The sequence below is a fragment of the Acomys minous genome (assembly GCF_964271855.1).
Source record: "Acomys minous genome assembly, chromosome: 5".
Classification (NCBI taxonomy): Eukaryota; Metazoa; Chordata; class Mammalia; order Rodentia; family Muridae; genus Acomys; species Acomys minous.
In genome coordinates, this window is record NC_140494.1 from 81,452,510 (window position 1) to 81,472,994 (window position 20,485).

Sequence of the window (20,485 nt, forward strand, 5' to 3'; positions counted from 1 at the left end):
TCTATTTTTAATCAAGACTCTCATTCACACTAAGTTCCTTTCAAGTTATTATCATTTCATCAATTGAAGGGTCTATGATAAGCCTTGTCTCATCAATCTAACAACAGTCAAATAGACAGAAGGTTTAAACAACACTGGAAATATTCCTAGTCTTAAAAAAGAAGATTATATAGGTTAATTATGCTAATATTAAACATTCCACCTTAGGGTGGGGTCATCAGATCTCTATATAAAAGCTGGAGAAGGGTAAAACTCAGTCAGTTCAGAGGCCCTAGGAGGTGGTTATGCAGTGAAGCCCTTCTTCAAGTTAGGGCTGTTTTCCAGAGAGATCAGAAGGCACAGCATCTCTGAAGCAAAAGGGCAAGCTTTGATAAGACCAGGGATCTGGAGGTGAGTGGAAATCTTCAGTCCATGCATTTATACTTTCTCCAAGTCCAGGAATTCTCATATGGAAGTTCTTGTGATAGTTAATATAGAGAATGCTCTTATTTTCAGTTCAGTATCGAGGTACAATATTTTAATATATTGTAACTTAAAAATTGAAATGACTAGGGTTTCCTCACTTATTTTATGATAATTGTGAATCTAATTTTGGAATGTGTGGATATACCTTATAGTATGACTTTTAGCATGGTATCTATACTTAGTGTTCATTATAGAAATCACATAATGCCTCATATATGAGATATTCTACCGGAAAACATTATACTCTTGTGTTTCAAATATTTTTTTAACGATTTAGAGAATATTTTATTATTGTATTTATTTAGGACACATTTGTTTAGTGATAGTATACTTTTAATGAGCTCCTTTGCTGGAGACTCAGTTCATGAATGACTTCCCTAGCATGTATTCATTTCTAACTCTAGCGCTAAGAAAGTAAATAAAAAGATAATAGAATTGACTCAGTGTTGCAGGAGCTATAATGAGAGGTTGAGGCAAGAGAATTTTGAGTTTGAAATAAGCCCATCTTTTACAATCCTGATTTTTACTCCATTCAAAGAGTTGAAGGTACATTCATTATTTATGTCCACGTGATGTAATCAATATTTTTGAATGGATTTTTAAATCATGGGCATATTGGTAGTCTTTACATTGGATACTTAAAAATAACTGTCAGTCTTGTTCTTCAGTATTAAGAAGTTTATACGGCATTGTTATCTGGTAGGATTCAAGGTTAATACAACTTATTACTTGCATCCTCTTGTGCCTGTTGAGGCTTCATTAGCTACATGCTGTATGGTCAGATTTACAGAAAGTTCTGTGAGGAGATGAGAAGCAGGTACCCGCCATTAATCCTAGAACACCAGAGGCAGAGACACCCAAATCTGTGTGATTTTGAGACTACCTGGGTCTACAAAAGGATTCCAGGACAACCAAGGATTTACACAGAAACCCTGCATAAAAAAACAAAACAATTTTTCAAAAGTACCTGGGTGTGGTGGCACACGCCTTTAATCCTAGCAATTGAAAGGCAAAGGTAGCTGGATCCCTGTGAGGTCAAGGCCATCATGGTCTACAAAGCCAATCCTGGCAGCCTAGGCTATACAGAGAAACCTTCACTGGATAGAGAGACAGAGGGGAGCGGGGGGAGGAGAGACAGAGAGATAGAGAGAGCTGATAGGTAGAAGACTCCTTACTTGTGTGTCCAGAAGGTTAGATTTTTAATTTCACCCATTCTCCCCATCACAATTACTTATTAAAAATGATTACCCCCTCAGGCATCTCACAACAGCCAAATACCCAAAGGCAAAACCAACCCTGAGGGTGTGCCCAGGGCATTAAAAAAGGAGATTACACAAGGTAATTTAACTATGATAATACCAATATACTTGGCCTTAGGGTGTGGTCTTCAGTTCTCTATATAAAAGCAAGAAGCAAAAAACCCAGTCCAGAGGCCCTAGGAGGTGGTCACACAGTGGAGCCCTTCTTCAAGGTACAGCTGTTGTGCAGAGAGATCAGAAGGCACAGCCTCTCTTAGCTAAACGGCAGACCTTCCAGCAAGATTGATGAGACCAGGGATCTGGTGGTGAGTGGAAATCCTCAGTCCATTGATTTATACTTTTCCCAGTCCAGGAATTCTCATATAGAAGTACTACTGATAGTTAATATAGAGAAAGCCCTTATTTTCAGTTCACTATGAATCTACTAAATTTTAATCTATGATTACATTAAAATTTAAGATTATTACAGTTTTTTACTGATGCTATGCCCCCTTTGAATCTGCCGTGGAGCCTTTAAGAACAAACTCTACAACCATGGAGGGGACCTCAGGAAACTCAGTTCCAAGCCAGCCTTTGATCGTGAGTACATAATTCACATTAAGTGTGGAATGGTCATCCTTGTTTTCTCTTTATACTTAAAGCTCCCTATGTTCATGCACATTTGTACTTTAAAATAAAATTATCTCAAAAAATATAACTTGGTGTCTTCTGAAAGTTGCTATTTGCTAATACTATTTGGAAGACATGTAGGACGGAATCCATCAGTCCATAATGACAACTTTAATCTATGATAGGTATTTCTGCAAGTTTTTGTCCTTCTCTGGACAGCTAGTGTTCTTGCCCAAACTTGAGTGGAGGGCTTCTACACTAGTGATGCCTGTGTGCCACTGAGGGTAGATTTGGAACATCAGTGACCATGAGAAAGAAAAGCTGAGCGATGCACCTTGACAGGAAGACAGAGGAAATCTGTTTGCAACTGGCTTAGTAGAGACAGACATGCCCAGCTTTTAATCCTCCCTAGTCACATGACCTAGATTAATTAGAAGCCTCATAACCACAACCTTCATAACAAAAGCCTTGGTACCTGGGTAAAGATTCAAAATATGTTGCCTCTTCCTCCACATTTTGTGTCCTAATATTTGAGTTTTAGAAACTTTCACAGAGAACTTTCATCTATACCTTGATCTGAGAGTTGTTTCTCTTGAGAAAATGAAGGAATGACCAAACAAAAACTCTGACAATTGTGTATATATAGTAGTATATGAGATCCTGTGCTGTTTACATTTCTCTTTGTTTTCAAAGGGAACACTGAGAAGAAGCATCATACCCAAGAAACTACAAGAGAAGAGAGAGGCTTTGGAAGCCAAGAGAAAGTTCAGGGCCAGAACAAAAACCAGAACCCGACTTGGGGTAACTACCAGTGGTCCTATGAGGTTGACCAGTTGCATCTTCCAAAAGCCTGTGTCTAGAATAACTTCTTACCCTGGGAATATCACCATGAGAAGGAAAGACCAAGAGAACCTGGAGAAACCCCAGCAGCTGTCTGCTTTGTTGAGGTTGAATGATCTTCAGTCTGGAGACAGGAAAGTGAACATTTTATATCCTCTGGATCCTAATACCAATGTAAACCAAAGTGCACTGGGAATGCAGGATGAAGCCAGTGGTGTTAAGGATCTGCACACTTCCACAGAGTTCAGCCCTGCTCAGCACTCATCTTTGGAAGAGGAACAAGAGGCTCCTCAGCAGTCACTATCTTTCTACAGTCGAGGAGTAACAAGGCCAATGTCTCTTCAGCTGTCACCATCTTATGAGAGAAAAGGAGTGACTATTGCAGACATCCAGAAACAGGCCAGGAAGGTGAAGAGAGCCAGAAAGAGACTGGCTGAGGCCTTGGAGGAAGATAGGCTTGCCAGGCTGGTGGAGAACATGAGGGAGTGAACAGTCATAGGTCTTCAGATATCCACATTTTAAAAGTTTTCAAAGCACATATTGTGGCCTTTGTAAGTTCTACTTGAAGTATCTTTATCTGACTTGTATGTAATTTTGTATTGATTTATTAAAAAATACTTGCTCTAAGAACTAATCAAGTCTCCTTTCCCGATTTCTTTATTTTCCCACATGCCCTCCCTCCTCTCCCCTACTTTCTTTCCATAGTCCTCAGAGAGGGAGAGCCCTTCTCCCTTATCAATTAAGCCCAGCTTATCAAGTCTCATCAGGACTTCCTGCATCCTCTTTCTCTGTATCCTGGTAAGGGATCTTGCAAGGAGGAGGTGGTCCTAGTGCAGGCAACTGAGTCCATGGCAGTGAAAGCCTCTGATCCCTCAACACATTTATTATTACTGATATTTGTATGAAAAGTGAATCTTTATTATATACCAATCTGGGTTTTAAACTTCTCATCTATTTTTTTCAGTTATATTTTATTTTTCAGCTTGTTGTTATTTACAGTGAGCTCTACCACAGCTAGAGCTACAAGATAAAATTTATGTGAAAAAAATTATCCTAAACTCAAAATATATAATTTGCCTTCAAAGAAATTAAATACATTATTAGTTTTAAATTGGTGCTTGAACATTTTAGAAGAGGGGGTTTCAATGTGACATTTGGACCCACATAACTGTCAGAGATACTAAAGGAAAAAATCTTATAAGATACTATAAAACAAAGAAGCCACTTATTAGACTGGATTAGAGGATATGGTCTAAGCAGCCCAGCAATGGCTCTCTCACAACCAGAATTCCAAGAATCATGTAAGTGTTAAGCCCAGAGATTGGATGACTCTACAGTACAAATACAGACCTGAAGGCTTTCTGGATAGATAATTGTCTCCAGTCTCTGTTAGAATCCTGCTGAGGTCAGATTTTGTATTGATCCCAGCAGTAACATACAATAAATGGAAGTCATGAGGGAGGGCAAGCAGAAAAAGCAAAAGCTTCTGCCATGTCATGTGGACTGTCAACAAGAGTGGCCCAGGTTGACAATGAATCTTTATACTTCAAATTACTCCGTAAAGGAAATGTCTTTTTCACCCAGGAGTGGTGGTACATGCTTTAGATCTTAGCACATGGGAACAGAGGCAGATCTCTGTGAATTGGAGGACATTTTGGGCAAAACAGTAAGTTTTAGGATAGTTAGATATACAAAATAGAGACCCTGTCTCAGAGAGAGGTCATTACAGTTGAGGAAAAAGAAAGACTGAGAGAGAGAAAGAGAGACAGAGAGAATTCCCTATTGGGTTTCTAAAAGCTTATTTTAAATTTTACCGAATCTCCTCATCACAGTACTTTCTTCAAATTTATTATCACCTCATCAATGGAAGTGTATGTGATAAACCCTGCCTCAGGCATCTGACTACAGCCAAATACCAAAAAGGCAAATTCCAAGCTTAAGGTATACCCAGGGCTTTACAGAAGGAGATTATACAAGATAAGTCAATTATGCTAATAGCAACAAACTCCCCCTTAGGGTGGGGTCTTCAGATCTCTATATAAGGGCTTGAGAAGCATAAAACTCAGTCAGTTCAGAGGCCCTTGGAGGTGGTCACACAGTGGAGCCCTTCTTCAAGGTACAGCTGTTGTCTAGAGAGATCAGAAGGCACAGCCTCTCTGAAGCACAGGGCAAGCTTTGATAAGACCAGGGACCTGGAGGTGAGTGGAAATCCTCAGTCCATAGATTTCTATTTTCTCTGAGTCCAGGGATTCTCATATAGAAGTACTTGTGATAATTGATATAGAGAATGCTCTCATTTTCAGTTCATTATTGAGCTTCAAATTTTTATTCTATCCTAATATTAAAATTAAGATGAGTATGGTTTCCTCAATTATTTTATGATCCTTGTGAATCTAACTTTGGAAAGTGTGGAGATACCTTATAGTATGACTTTTAGCATGGTATCTATACTTAGTGTTCATTATAGAAATCATATAATGCCAAATATATGAGATATTCCACTGGAAAAACTTATATTCTTGTGTTTCAAATATGTTTTTAACTATTTAGATAATATTTTATTAATGTATTGATTTAGGACACATTTGTTTAATGATGTTATACTTTTAATGAGCTCCTTTTCTGGAGACTCAGTTCATGAACGACTTCCATGGCATATATTCATTTCTAGCTCTAGCACTAAGAAAGTAATTAAAAAGAAAATGGAAACCACTCAGTTTTGCGGGAGCAATAATGAGAGGTTGAGGTAAGAGAATTTTGAATATGAAGGAAGGTCATCGTTAACAATCCTGATTTTCATCCCATTCAAAAAGTTGAGTGTACATTTATTATTTAGGTCCACGTGATGTAATCAATATTTTGGAGTGATTTTTAAATAAGGGATAGATTGGTTGTCTTTACATTGTTATACTTAAAAATAACTCCCAGTCTTATTCTTCAGCAATGAGAAGTTTATACTGCATTGTTATATGGTAGGATGCAAGGTTAATACAACTTATTATTTCCATCCTCTGGTATATTTGAGGCTTCATTGGTTACATGCTGTATGGTCAGATTTACAGAAAGTTCTGTGAGGAGATGAGAAGAAGGCACATGCCTTTAATCCCAGCACTCCAGAGGCAGAGAGAGCCAAATCTGTGTGATTTTGAGACTCTGGGTCTATAAAAGGATCCCAGGACAACCAAGGATTTACACAGAAACCCTGCCTAACAAACAAAACAAAAATTAAAATCTACATGGGTGTGGTGGCAATCGCCTTTAATCCTCCCACTTGAAAGGCAGAGGTAGGTGGGTCCCTGTGAGGTCAAGGCCAGCAGGTCTACAAAGCAAATCCAGGTAGTCAAGGCTACACAGAGAAAGCCTGATGGAAAGAGGGGGGTAGGGGAGGGGAGACAGAGAGACTGAGAGGGCTGATAGGTAGAGGACTCCTTACTTGGGTGTCCAGAAGCTTAGATTTTTATTTATTTATTTTTTTAAATACATTTTTATTAATTTATACATATTACATCTCAGTTGTTAGCCCATCCCATGTATCTTCCCATTCCTCCCTTCCTCCCACTTCCCCCCTACTCCCCTCCCCTCCCCTAAGTCTGTGTCTGAGGGGGACCTCCTCCCCCTGAATATCAGAAGCTTAGATTTTTAATTTAACCCATTCTCCCCATCACAATTAGTTATTAAAATTGATTATCAACTTATCAATGGGAGGGTCTGTGATAAACCCTAGGGTCTGCACTAGTGATGCCTGTGTGCCAGTGAGAGTAGATTTGGAACATCAGTGACCATGAGAAAGAAAAGCTGAAAGGGTCACCTTTAAAGGAAAATGGAATAAATCTGTTTGTAACTGGTTTGGTAGATACAGACATGCTCAGCTTTTAATCCTTCCTAGTCACATGACCTAGATGGTTTAGAAGCCTGGTAACTAGCACCTACATTATAGCAGCCTTGGTGCTTTGCATAGACTCAAAATATTATGCCTCATCCTACACATTTTTGGGTGCAAATACTTGAGTTTTAGAAACTTTCACAAATAACTTTAGTCCATATCTTGATCAGAGGGCTCTTTCTTCTGAGAAAATGCAGGATAAACCATCCAGGACCTAAGAAATTTGTATATACATAGTAGGATATGTGATCCTGTGCTGTTTACATTTCTCTTAGTTTTCAAGGGGAGGACTCAGAAGAAGGATGATACCCCAGACACTGGAACAGAGCATGGTGGCTGCTCGGCTGAGGGCCTGGATGAGATGCAAGTGGAGAAGGTCCTTCCCAGATATGCCCTGAGGCGGAGACTGAAGGTGGTAGCTGACCTTTGCCTCAGGCCATGGCCAGATAAAAAACAGGCATGCTTCTTGCAGTGGGCCCAGCAGAGACAGGGCTCCCTCCACTTGTGCTGCAGGAAGATGCAGATCTGGGCTCAGCCTGTGCATGGAGCCAGGCAAATCTTGACTGTGTTTCCTTCGGAGCACCTGAAGGAACTGGAACTGAACACAGAGTGGAATGTGTCCTTGTTGGCCCAATTTGCTCCCTGCCTGTGTCAGATGAGACACCTTCGCAAACTCTCCCTGGCGCCCATCTCCAAGAACATCTTTATGCTTGGCCCCAGGACAAGAGAGAGAGAAGAGAAGTGGGTGTCCAAGTTCCTTCCTCAGTTCTCCAGATTCCACTGTCTCCGGCATCTCTCCACGAGGAGAGTTGACTTTCTCAGAGACTACATGAGACAGGCCCTTGGGTAAGTGAGGATGGGGAGCTGGGAAAACTACCAGAGCAGACCTTCCTCTTGGCTTGGAATGACTAGTGGTTCAGGAAGCCTGCCAGTCACTGGGATGGATATTCGACTTCACATGTGAATGCCCACTTGTTTCTGTTTAGTTGCAGTGTCTACTGAATCAAGGTCTCCACCGAGCTCTCATGAAGGGGAGGACTCAAGTGTGCTAAAGAGCAATAGGCCAGACCTGGCAAGGATGGTTTGTGGTCCTGGTGGAAATGAGCCCCAACCAATCCAATGGGAGGGGAAGAGGAAGGGGAGAGTGAAGTCGGGAGTGGGAGGACTCCACATCACTCTGTGGCAGTGAGCACTGGGCTGAGGTCTGTGAGAACTGTCCCAGTGTCATGGGTCTAATGGTTTGGGGCCAAGTAGAGCTGAGTGCCTGGGACAGTGATCACAGTGTGGGTGTCAGAGGACAGCAGAGCAACTGTGCAGAGGCTATGATGGAGCCCAGGGTCATGGAGCCCACAGGAATCATCCCTAGATCTGGTCAGGTTTTTCATGGTTTGGAACTTCTCCCTTGTGCTTTCTGGGTTTCTGGGTTGATCCGGTTTTCGGCTTGAGAGGGAGGCCAGGAGACGATGGTGGGTGTGATTTGACTGAGCAGATTTCAAAAGCAAGCATCTTCAAGAATGCCCTTGATGTTTGGGTCAAACTGACCTAGGGGCACCTGGGTCCTTCCTCCTCTACGTAAAGCCACCCCACACTCTGCAATGCCACTTTCTATGACTAATGCCCTGATCTATCCCTAGGTGCCTGGTGATCCCCTTGGAGAACCTGTCCATCACTCACCACCGCGTGTCCCAGGCCGACTTGGAGTACCTCTCTGTGTGTCCAAATCTCTTCCAGCTAAAGCATCTGGACATGAGAGGTGTGGTGCTCACATCCTTGGATGTCATGCCTCTGCGAGTTCTCCTAGACCAGGTGACAGAGACTTTGCAGTCCCTGGACTTGAAGGGTTGTAAGATGAGGGACTCTCACCTCACTGTCCTCATGCCTGCCCTCAGCAAGTGCTCCCAGCTCACCAAGGTCCGTTTTGTTGACAATGAATTCTCCATGCCCATCCTAAAGGAACTGTGGCAGCACACAGACAACTGGAACAAGATGGAGGTGGAACAGTACCCTGCCCCTCTGGAGTGCTATGTTGCCTTAGGCTATGTCTCCATGAGGAGATTTGCACAGCTTTTTCCTGAGCTACTATCTACACTCAGGGCCTTAAGGCAGCCCAAGAGCATCGTCTTTGCTACAGGCCTATGCCCTCAATGTAGAGTGCGCTCTTTCTATGATTTGGCATCCAGACTCTGTTATTGCCTGCGCTGAAACGTCAACTTGACATCTACATTGGAAGAGGGAGAAGGCTTGGGACACAGCTCTCATTCTGGGGAGCTAGGGCTTCTGCTTTGAAACACTGCACAGATGGTCAGAAGTACAATCCTGTGTGCTGAGTTGGATCTAAGAAGAGGACCAGGACCTGGATAACAATGGGGCTGTGGGAAAGTGGGTTCTTGTGGTGTCACCAAGACAGTTGTGCCTCTATGAATGGCTCCTCTCGGGACAGGATAAACAGTGGCTTTGTCCTGGTACTGGAAACCTTGATGTGCACACTCTGGGGATTTTTTGTGGTTCTTATGCTCACTGCCACGCTGTGTCCAGCCTAGGGACTTGGGTGACTCTTTGGAAAAGACTGGGATCTAAGCGTGAGGCCGGGATCGGGGAAGGCGGGTCCAGGTCACATTGGCTTCCATCCAATAAATCATTTTATGATACTTCTTCTCTTCTCAAGTTGCAGCCCATTTGTAGGACTATTCAATTCCATCACAATCATTTGATACTCAAATGCCCAACATAGACACACTCCCTATGAAGGGGGTTTTCCTGGATCCCACACATTCAAGCCACAGGGCTCCATGGAGCCTTTACCAGTTCCTGAAGGGAAAGAGAGACCAGCCCAGGGCCAAGGGAACAGGTTTTGCTGCTTCTTTTAACTTCAGGATTAAAATTCCTTTTTTCTCAGTGTAAAGCCTCACTTCCACCAGGCTGTCCTAGCCATCTTGATCTGTCTGTCTCTGTGACATTCCCCACCTTGCCCCAGTCTATCAAGGCTACATACCTCATATCTTTAGCGCCATATAGCTTCCTATACATTCCAGAGCTCTATGAAGCAGCCATAGTGGAGAGGAAGGTGTCCAATTATTCACACACCTCTCTGCTGGAGAACACGCTCCTTGACTTCACAAAGGAACACTATTTCATGTTCTTAGTCGCAGTCTCTGTGTTCTTTGATATGAAGATCCCAAAGTTTCTGTTTTTAGATAAATACTCATGGGCAAGATAATGAGGTCAAAGCCTGCAAGCTTGGAGAGGTAGAGAAAAACCACCAAGCCCACATTCCTACTCAGCACATGGAGCTATGGGAAATGCCCAAGGGTCTCTCTAGCTCAGAGGACAGCCCAGGAGGAAACGGACAGAACAATCCAATGTCAAAGCCTTGCAAAGTTCATAGTCCCCAAACACAAAGTCCAAGTGGCTGAATAGCTCAAAATAAACAACCAAAAGCTCGTGAGTTCAGGGGACCCTTCTATATCTACATGTCATCTCTAGTAACCCCCAACTCAGAAGTCTTTCCTACTTTCTTTTTTAAAAAATATACATTAGTAAATTATTCAAATTACATCCCAATTTTTATCCCAGTCCTTGTATCCTCTCATTCCTCCCAACGTCCCTCCCATTTTCCCCTTCCCCCTTCCTCTATGACTGTGACTGACGTGGATGTCCTCCACCTGTATAAGGTTAAAGGGTATCAAGTCTCTTCTTTGTAGCCTCCTATGCTTCCTCTAAGTTCCACCAGGCCTCTCCATCCAGGAGAGGTGGTTAAATATGGGACACCAGAGTTCCTGTGAAAGTCATTCCCCACTCTCCACTCAACAGTGAAGAATGTCCTGTCCATTGGCTAGATCTGGGTAGGGTTCGAAGTTTGCTGCATGAATTGTCCTTGGCTGGTGCCACATTTTGAGCAGGAGCCCTGGGTCCATATCCACCCATCATAATATTCTTCCTCTAGGTTTCTAGGACCTTCTGCATCTTTTTACTTCCACATTCTCCCTTGCTTCTCTCACCTAGAGTCCCAATGGGAATTCTTCCCCTCTGTCCCATGTTCCTGGTAAGTGAAGACTTTCATGGGACATGCCCCTTGGTCAGCTGGTTTCCCCTTCTGCCATTTGACAGAGGGTTATCAGTGTTCAATCCTTTCTATAGAAAACTTTCCTTTGAAAGTTGTGTGCTAGGACATGCTGAACCACACCCTAATCACCAGTCTGTAATACACAGAAAGTTCTTGGATTCAAGGTGTATGTTAGGGCTCCATTGCAGTAAACGATACATAGGATATTACAGCCTTCAATCTCAGGGATCACAATGGGATCAAGATCCAGCAGTGTCAATGTTTAAATATTTTATGGAAAAAAGTATATGTATATATATATATATATATATATATATATATAGATAGATATAGATATAGATATAGATATAGATATAGATATAGATATAGATATAGATATAGATATAGATATAGATATATCTGTGAAGGCATAAGTACTTTTTGCCCCTTTCTGCACAGGAATACATCAATACTGGACTATTTTTTCTTCAGTGGAATATTTATTGAACACATGATGCTCTTAACAACACTCTGCTATGCCTACAGAAGTGAACCTAGCATAGCTATCCTGTAAGAGGCTCCACCGAGTACTGGATCCAAACAGATGCTGAGATTCCCCAGCCAAACATTATCCTAAGCTCAGAGAGTATTTTGGCAAAGTAAGGGGAAGGATAGAAGGGCCAGGAAGGAACATGAATTCCATAGGAAGTCCAACACAGCCAAGTAAATCACCTGGACAAGAGGGCAACTTTGGAGACTGAAGCACCAAACAACAAAGGACTAGGCATAGACTGGACCCTTTACACTCCTAGAATTGATGGGCAGCTTGGATTGCTAGAAGTTGAAGTTCGAATTTATACTTCTTTATAGGACAATCCCAAACTAAGGACCTCAAGAACAAATACAAGAAGAAACAAACAAACGAAATATACACAACAAAGAAAACTATTGAAGGCTGCAAGGGAAAGGGACAAATAACATTTAATGGCCAAGCTATCAGAATTAAACCCGACTTCTCAGCAGAGACCATAAAAGCCTGAAGGGCCTGGACAGAGATCCTGAAAACCCTAAGGGGCCACAGATGCCAGATCAGACTAGTTTACCCAGCAAAACTATCAATGAAAATGAAGAAACAACACACCCAATTTGAGCGATACACTGAAAGCAGTGCTAAGAGGAAAATACATAGCACTAAGTACCTTTAAAAAGAAATTGGAAACATGCCACATAAGCAACTTATTGACACACCTGGAAGCCCTAGGAAAAAACAAGCAGAAACACCAAAGAGGAGTAGACATCTGGAAATAATCAAACTCAGGGTTGAAATTAATAAATTAGAAACAGAGAAAACAGTCCAAAGAATCAACAAAACCAAGAGCTGATTTCCTGAATATGGAGGATCTTCTTATGTACTGACATACTCTTCAGTTTCTTTCTTCAGAGACTTGAAGTCTTTCCCTTGTTTGGTTAGAGTTAAACCAAGACACTTTATGTCTTTATTTTCTTCTGGCTGTCGTAAAGGTGATATTTCCCTAATTTCTTTCTCAGCCCATTTGTCTTTTGTAGACATGAGAGTTACTTTTTTATTTTTGGTGAATTTTTTATCCAGCTGTTCAATTATATCCCAAAAAAGAACATTCAGCACTCTTTAAAGGAGTTGGACATTTCTTTACATGTTTATTGACCTTTGTGCTATCCTCTTTTGTGTAAGGGCTTAGAAATTTGCAAACCATTCTCCAAATCATTTCTGTTCCTTTTCGTCAATGCGTTCTAATGGAGTATGGAAACCAAAACACTCCTCACACATTGTGGTTTTCTCCTATTGTTTTAAATCCAGTTTGATTAAATATTAGAAACTATTATAATTAATGTGTTATACATATTATAACTTTCCCTATCTATTTTTAAGTTGTAGTGCCAAAAGATTATATTTTCTCATACCTGTAAAGTTCTCTATCTTCTGTTATTAAATTAAATTTATTGATTATTTAAAACCAAAATTCCAAGAAAGAATGTATTAAGTGTTGAGCTGAAGAATAGTTTGGAAGGTAGAACACACTAAAATATTCCAAAGTAATGAGTGAAGGACATTTCAAAGTAAGAGCTGAGCCACTTCAGCATATTCTGTAAGATGTGCTTAAAATTAAAGCCTGAGTGTCAGAAACAAAAGTATCCAAGCAAGCTGGATGTCAGACTACTTGGTATTAATCTGAGCACATGGGCAGTGGAGGAAGGAGTATAGGACACATAAGGCTTTCCTGACTGTAGAGGAATTGTAGCCAACTTGAGGGGAGCCTAGTACTAAACAAAACAAGAAAGAAATAAACTCTCCCATCACTAAAACAAAACCAACCAACCAACCAACCAAACAAACAAAATTCAAGTCCTTACATTTAAGTATGATTCACAAACTTATATCTAAAAAATTCCACAATTTCTAATCTAAGGAGTCTAGGTTAACATTACTAGACCCTTTACTGTTCTACAAATGAAAGCTGGAAACAAGGGTCTGCAATATTTTTTTATAAATCCAAGAAGACCTGCATTCTTCTTTTTTCTCTTTCTTTCTTTCTTTCTTTCTTTCTTTCTTTCTTTCTTTCTTTCTTTCTTCTTGTTACATCTCAATGATTATCCCATGCCTTGTATCCTCCCATTCCTCCCTCCCTCCCATTTTCCCCTTACTCCCCTATGACTAAGACCTGTATTCTTTAATCATTACCATCTTCATCATCATCTACTTAGGCATTCTAGGTAATATAAGAAAGCATAGGTCATATAAGAACCAGGAATGGCAGCTCATAGTAGATACGATGAATGAGACATAATTTCTCAGATCAGAATTCTATACCTAGTGGCAATACTGAACTCAAACATAGATACATAGGAGCCGGTTCCAAATAGCCTTTATTATGTTTAGAAAAGTGCCTTGTATTCCCAATCTCTCCAGAACTTTAAACATAAATGGGTGTTGGATTTTGTCAAATGCTTTTTCTGCATCTAAAGAGATGATCATGTGGTTTTTCTCTTTCAGTTTGTTTATATGGTGGATTACATTGATAGATTTCCATATGTTAAACCATTCCTGAATGCCTGGAATGAAACCTACCTGGTCATGGTGAATGATGTCTTTGATATTCTGTTGTATTCACTTTGCGAGTATTTTGTTGAGTATTTTTGCATCGATGTTCATAAGAGAAATTGGTCTGAAATTCTCTTTTTTTGTTGGGAATCTGTGGGGTTTAGGTATCAATGTGACTGTGGCCTCATAGAAGGAGTTTGGTAATATTCCGTCCATTTCTATCTTTCGGAATAGCTTGAATAGTATCGGTATTAGCTCCTCTTTGAAGGACTGATAGAATTCTGCGCTGAAACCATCTGGCCCTGGGCTTTTTTTGGTTGGGAGACTATCAATGGTTACTTCTATTTCTATAGGCGAAATAGGGCTATTTAATTTGTTTATCTGGTCTTGGTTCAATTTTGGTAAATGGAATAGGTTGAGAAATTTGTCCATTTCCCTTAAATTTTCAAATTTTGTGGCATAAATGTCTTTGAAGTAGATTCTTACGATTCTTTGTATTTCTTCGGTGTCTGTTGTTATGTCTCCCTTTTCATTTCTGATTTTGTTAATTTGGATAGTGTTTCTCTGTCTTTTAGTTAGATTGGCTAATGGTTTGTCTATCTTGTTAATTTTCTCAAAGAACCAGCTCTTGTTTTTGTTGATTCTTTGGATAGTTCTCTTTGTTGCTAATTTATTGATTTCAGCCCTGAGTTTGATTATTCCCAGGCGTCTACTCTTCGTGGGTGTTTCTGCTTCTTTTTTTTCTAGAGGTTCCAGATGTGTTGTTAAGTTGTTTATGTGGGATGATTCCATTTTCTTTTTAAAGGCACTTAGTGCTATGAATTTTCCTCTTAGCACTGCTTTCAATGTGTCCCACTAATTTGGGTATGTTGTTCCATCATTTTCATTGAATTTCAGGAAGTCTTTTATTTCTTCCCTTATTTCTTCCATAACCCATGTGTCATTAAGTAGAAAGTTGTTTAGTTTCCACGTGTTGGTATGCTTTTTGTTATTTCTATTGTTGTTGAAGTCCAGCCTTAGACCATGGTGATCTGATAAGATACAAGGTATTATGTCAATCTTCTTGTATCTATTGAGGTTTGCTTCATGACCAACTATGTGATCAATTTTAGAGAACATTCCATGGGCTGCTGAGAAAAAGGTATACTCCTTTGCGTTTGGGTGGAAAGTGCTGTAGATATCTGTTAGATCCATTTGATTCATGACATTGGTTAATGAGGTTATTTCCCGGCTTAGTTTTTGAATCAAAGTCCTATCCTTGAGTGAAAGTGGGGTGTTGAAGTCTCCCACTATTAATGTGTGGGTATCGATGAGTGAGGCAAGCTTTGTTAATAACTCTTTTACAAATGTGGGAGCCCTTGTATTTGGAGCATAGATGTTCAAAATCATGATGTCTTCTTGGTTGACTTTACCTTTGACGATTACGAATTGTCCATCCTCGTCTCTTTTGACTAATTTTGGTTGAAAGTCTACTTTATTAGATATTAGAATAGATACCCCAGCTTGTTTCTTGTGACCATTTGCTTGGAATATTTTTCCCCAACCATTTACTCTGAGGCAATGTCTGTCCTTGTGGTTGAGATGTGTTTCTTGAATGCAGAAGAATGTTGAGTTTTGTTTATGCATCCACTCTGTTAGTCTGTGTCTTTCTTTGGAGAGTTGAGACCATTGACGTTGAAAGATATTAATGACCAGTGATTGGTAAGTCCCTTCACTTTTCGTATTTGTAACAATCGAGTTTTTGTGAAGTTGTGATTTTGCAATGGTGTAGTTACTTATTTCTTATGTATTTTTGGTTGTAGTTTGACCAGTTGGGGTGGAGTTTTCCTTCTAGTAACTTCTGTAAACCCGAATTTGCGGCGAGGTACTGTTTGAATTTGTTTTTGTCATGGAATATCTTGTCTTCTCCGCCAATGGTTATTGATAATTTTGCTGGATATAGTAGTCTTGCCTGGTATCTTTGCTCTCGTAGGGTTTGCGGAACCTCTGTCCAGGCCCTTCTGGCTTTCATGCTCTCTGCTGAAAAGTCAGGAGTAATTCTGATAGGTTTGCCTTCATATGTTTCTCGTCCTTTTTCTCTTGCCGCTTTTAATGATTTTCCTTGTTCTGTATATTTTGTGTTGTTATTATTATGTGGCAGGAAGATTTTCTTTTCGGGTCTATTCTATTTGGTGTTCTGTAGGCCTCTTGTATGCTTGTATGCATCTCTTTCTTCAAATTGGGGAAATTTTCTTCTATTATTTGATTAAAGAAATTTTCTGGGCTGTGGAGGGTTGTCTTCTCTTTCCTCTATCCCTATCATTCTCATGTTTTGTCTTTTCAGGTTGTCTTTTATTTCCTGAACGCTTTGTGTCAGGAACTTTTCAGATTTAGCATTATCCTGGATGGTTGTTTCCAATTGTGCGATTGTATCTTCAAGTCCCGATATTCATTCTTCCATTTCATGCAGTCTGTTAGATAAGGCCACCTCTGAGATGCTTGCTTTCTTTTCTGATGCTTCTCAATCACGTTTTTCTTCCGTGTGTTCTCTTATGATAGCTTCCATTTTTATCTTCAGGTCTTGAACTGTTTTAATGATTTCCTTCATCTGGTTATTTGTATTTTGCTGAAATTCTTCAAATGCCCCTTTATATGACTCTTTTAAGTCTTCATCCCTCTTGTTTGCTTCCTCCTGCATTTGTTTACAGATTTTATTTGTTTCTTCCATTATCATCTTACTTACTAAGGACTTGAGGTCACTTTCATGTATATCAATTGTTGTGGGGTTCTCCAGTTTGTTTTCATTAGGATGACTGGGATCTGGAGATGCCATCCTGTTTTGGTTTTTGTTAGCATTCTTTCATTGTCCCCTTGTCATTTTGGTGACTCTAGCTTTGGGAGGTGGTTTGTAGTGACCTTCCCTGTTTGGGAGTGAATAGTTGATGTCTGATTATAGGTAGGGTGCCCTGACCTGTGGGGATCAGGGAGTATTTCCCTGGACCAGGCCGGTGATTCAGATTCTACTCCTGGAGATTTTTCTCAACACTTTATGCTCCAGGCTGAGTCATGCAAAGTAGGTTTCTGTTTGGGCCTTTGGACCTTACTGCTGTGTCTCAAGTCAGCAGTTTTGGGATCTAGAGTAAGGTCAGCACACAAGCTCTCTGGTTGTGTAGGTTGATCCCACCTGTCTGTCTTTCCTGTTGCTTTGTGATGCTTTTCTTATATGCAAGGAAATGATCATGTTTTGGTTTTTCCTTTTCCCAGAATTGTTTGTATGCTGGATTACCTAGATGGAACTCTGCCTACTTAACCCGTCCATCATGACTGTTTTACATGCTGATAGGTCAAAGTTCATGATAATTTTTCTGTTTCGTTTGGTTGGGCTTGTGAGTATTTTATTGAGTATTTTTCCATCCATGTTCACGAGGGATATTTGTCTGATATTCTCTTTCCTCTTTCGGTTTTTGTTTGGTTTAGGTTTTTTGTTTTATTTTGGTATACCTATTTGTTATTACTGTATCTTTATTTTTGAAGGTTTCAGACTAGGTTTCTCTTCTTCAGTTGAGTGTTGTCGACTTCTCTTTAGACCCAAAAGTGTTCAAACTCACAGCAATGTGTTTTCCTCTGTCTCCCAAAGTACTGGGATTACAGTTATATGCCCCTACACCAGGCTGCCTTTTGATTTGTCAAGACAAGGTCTGTGGTGGTAAACTTGGTTGCTGTGGGTCCATTCCTCTGCTTCAGAGTGCTAGGTTCAAAGGCATATACAAGTACCACCCAGAATTTCTCATATATTTAAAATATAAATGTACAGTGATGATGATATACCCAAATGGCTCCTTTTCCAGTCTTTTTTATAAACAAAAATATGAGCATTAATATTTTTATTTAATTAATTAATTTAGTTTTTTTTTTTGGTCCAGGGTTTCTTTGTGTAGCTTTGAGGGACCTAGACACCATTTTGCAAACAAGGCTGGCTCGAAATCTTAGAGATCCTCTACCCTCTGCTCCCCAAGCACTGTATTTATAGGTGTGCACCACCACTGCCCAGCTTGAGCACTATTATTTTAAAATATAGTGTTTTTTACTTTTGACAGAAATATTCTTAAATACCCTTCATGTGAAAATTACCTTAAGGTCCACTGTGATCCACAATGGGACTCTAGGATATATGCAAAAGCAAACAACAGAGCAAAGGAAATGCCTTCTTTTACAGCATTTAGATGAGAAGGCTCTATATATTTATTTATCCAGTTAAATTAGTGGTGATACTAGGTGGGCTTGTACAAGCCTTAACTCAGGCTAGATAGGCCTGGCCAGCTTGTATGGCCCTCCATCCCATGGGTTACTACTTGATAGGCATGCGGCTTCCTAAGGCAGGTATTGAAAATCATTTAAACTGGAGGTCTGGGGTCTGGTTGCCAGGGGCTGGGGAAGCAAGAGAAGCTGCAGCATATTTTAAATGAAAATCCCAAAGATTCTATTTTACCAATAAAGACAAAGGAGCCAAATTCTTGGGTGAAAACATCCTAATTGAGAGGAGCAAAGAAAGTATCAGGTGATCCCTATTCAGTGCTCTTTCCTATGGAAAAGGCCCTACAGGCTCTCTAGGTCAGCAGACAGCCCAGGAGGACAAGACCAGAAAGACCCAAGCCCAGAGGCTTGCTAGATCAAACTGCAATAAGTCAAAGGCCAAAGAGGTAAAGACCTCAAAATCTAAGAGCTAAAGCTCCTTTTCCTTCTACACCATGTCACAAATAACTGTTCACCTCAAAATCCATCCTCTTCTTCATCCCTGTCAGCTGATTTCTTGCTCTGCCTCTTGACCTAGGCCTAACTTTATTAAATCAAATGTGTCGAAAACTCTCGGATTACAGCTGTGTGTTAGGGCTCAAGTGTCCCCAAACAAAACTGGCTTTTACAGTTCACTGTCTCAAGGATCACATTGAAATCAAATATCCTGCAAAGGCATCAGGAATACAACAACCTGGTAATGCTATGTCTACCATTTTACTTGTACTATTGCAATATTAGGTTGCATGGAAGAAAAAAGGGGGCACTTTAACTAAAATTGTTCAATTTCAAGTCATAATTTCATTTCTTTTTAAGAGTATATGATTTAAGTGAGCATGAGGAGGGAAGGAAAGGAAGGAGCAGTACCCCAAGGGAGAAAGAGACAGAGACAGAGAAAGAGAGAAAGAGGTAGGAGAGTAAGAGATCAAGAGGCAAGAATCTCAAACCCAAATCTAATTATGGTTTTGCTCTGTTGGTCGTCAGGAATAATGTACACTGAGTGGTTCTCTAGGGTTTGATACTGAGTCTTTAAGTGGTTAACATGTGTGGTCATGAAAGGAGACCAACATGCTGCAGCTGTCTACGGCATTGCCTTGCACTTGTCTTGTTTGTTTTTCTGGAACTCAATAAATGTTTCTATTTTAACAACAATCCAAGATTTCTTTTGTGTGATGGTAATTTGAAGCCATATAGGTATTATAAATATTGTCATATCTATCACGTCTCTACACTTCTATACTAGCTGTGCCCTGAGAAGGATGAGGAAGGCAGATCTCTAAGTAGAGGCCATCCTGGTCTACAGAGTGAATTTTAGAACAGGCAGGGCTATAGATAAATTTTGTCTCCAAAAACAAAATATGTATATAATTCTGAGATGGATTAAATGAAAATTAACCACAAGGCTCATAAGTGGTTATTATATAAGCATGTTTACAAGGACAGACATGAGTTTGCAATTTATGAAATAGCAATTTTTGTTTTACTACATAAACATTTACTTTTGTTTTGTTTGTTTTTTGAGAAATCGTCTCACTATGTAGCTCTGTAAGGTCAATTAGAGATCCTACTTTCTCTCCACAATGCTGAGATTAAAGGAGTGCACCACCACAACCAGCCCTGATGAACAGATTTTATCCTCTACCTTTTTATCTTCTATAGAAACTAGTCAGTTTGGCATGGTTGTATAAGCTTGTGAGTTCTAATCCAACCTAATCTCCATAGCAAGACCAGTCTTAAAATTGATTTAAAAAAACTATATTGGAACAGTTTTTCTACTTGTATAGATATTTGGAGATGTTGAACTATTGACAAAAATGGATGTACTTAAAATGCTGAAATAAAAAATTTATTGAGATAATGGCTCTTCTGATTAGAGTAGTAGTGTCTTTATACTAGATACACAGACCAGAACATTCTATTATTCTTTGTAAACAATTTTATGGTTCTTGTTTGGTTCCTGTTTTTGCTTTTGGAGACAGAGTTTCTTTATGTAATGCTTTTGACATTTCTTATACAAGCCGTGTTGACCAGTCTGG

General features: G+C 40.0%; 1 protein-coding gene across 1 annotated transcript; it reads left to right on the plus strand.

Annotated features, from left to right (window-relative positions):
• Positions 1 to 2,235: 2,235 nt before the first annotated feature.
• On the plus strand, positions 2,236 to 3,807 carry LOC311598616 (methyl-CpG-binding domain protein 3-like 2B). Its single transcript, XM_084783836.1, has 2 exons — positions 2,236 to 2,303; positions 3,027 to 3,807. The coding sequence occupies exons 1-2, from the start codon at positions 2,259 to 2,261 to the stop codon at positions 3,660 to 3,662; spliced, it is 681 nt and encodes a 226-aa protein (XP_084639962.1). The 5' UTR covers positions 2,236 to 2,258; the 3' UTR covers positions 3,663 to 3,807.
• The last annotated feature ends 16,678 nt before the right edge of the window (positions 3,808 to 20,485 follow it).

Coding starts and splice junctions, on each gene's coding strand:
- LOC311598616 (XM_084783836.1), top strand. CDS start 2,259: ATGGAGGGGACCTCAGGAAACTCAGTTCCAAGCCAGCCTTTGATC. Junction 2,304..3,026: donor TTCCAAGCCAGCCTTTGATC/GTGAGTACATAA, acceptor TTGTTTTCAAAG/GGAACACTGAGAAGAAGCAT.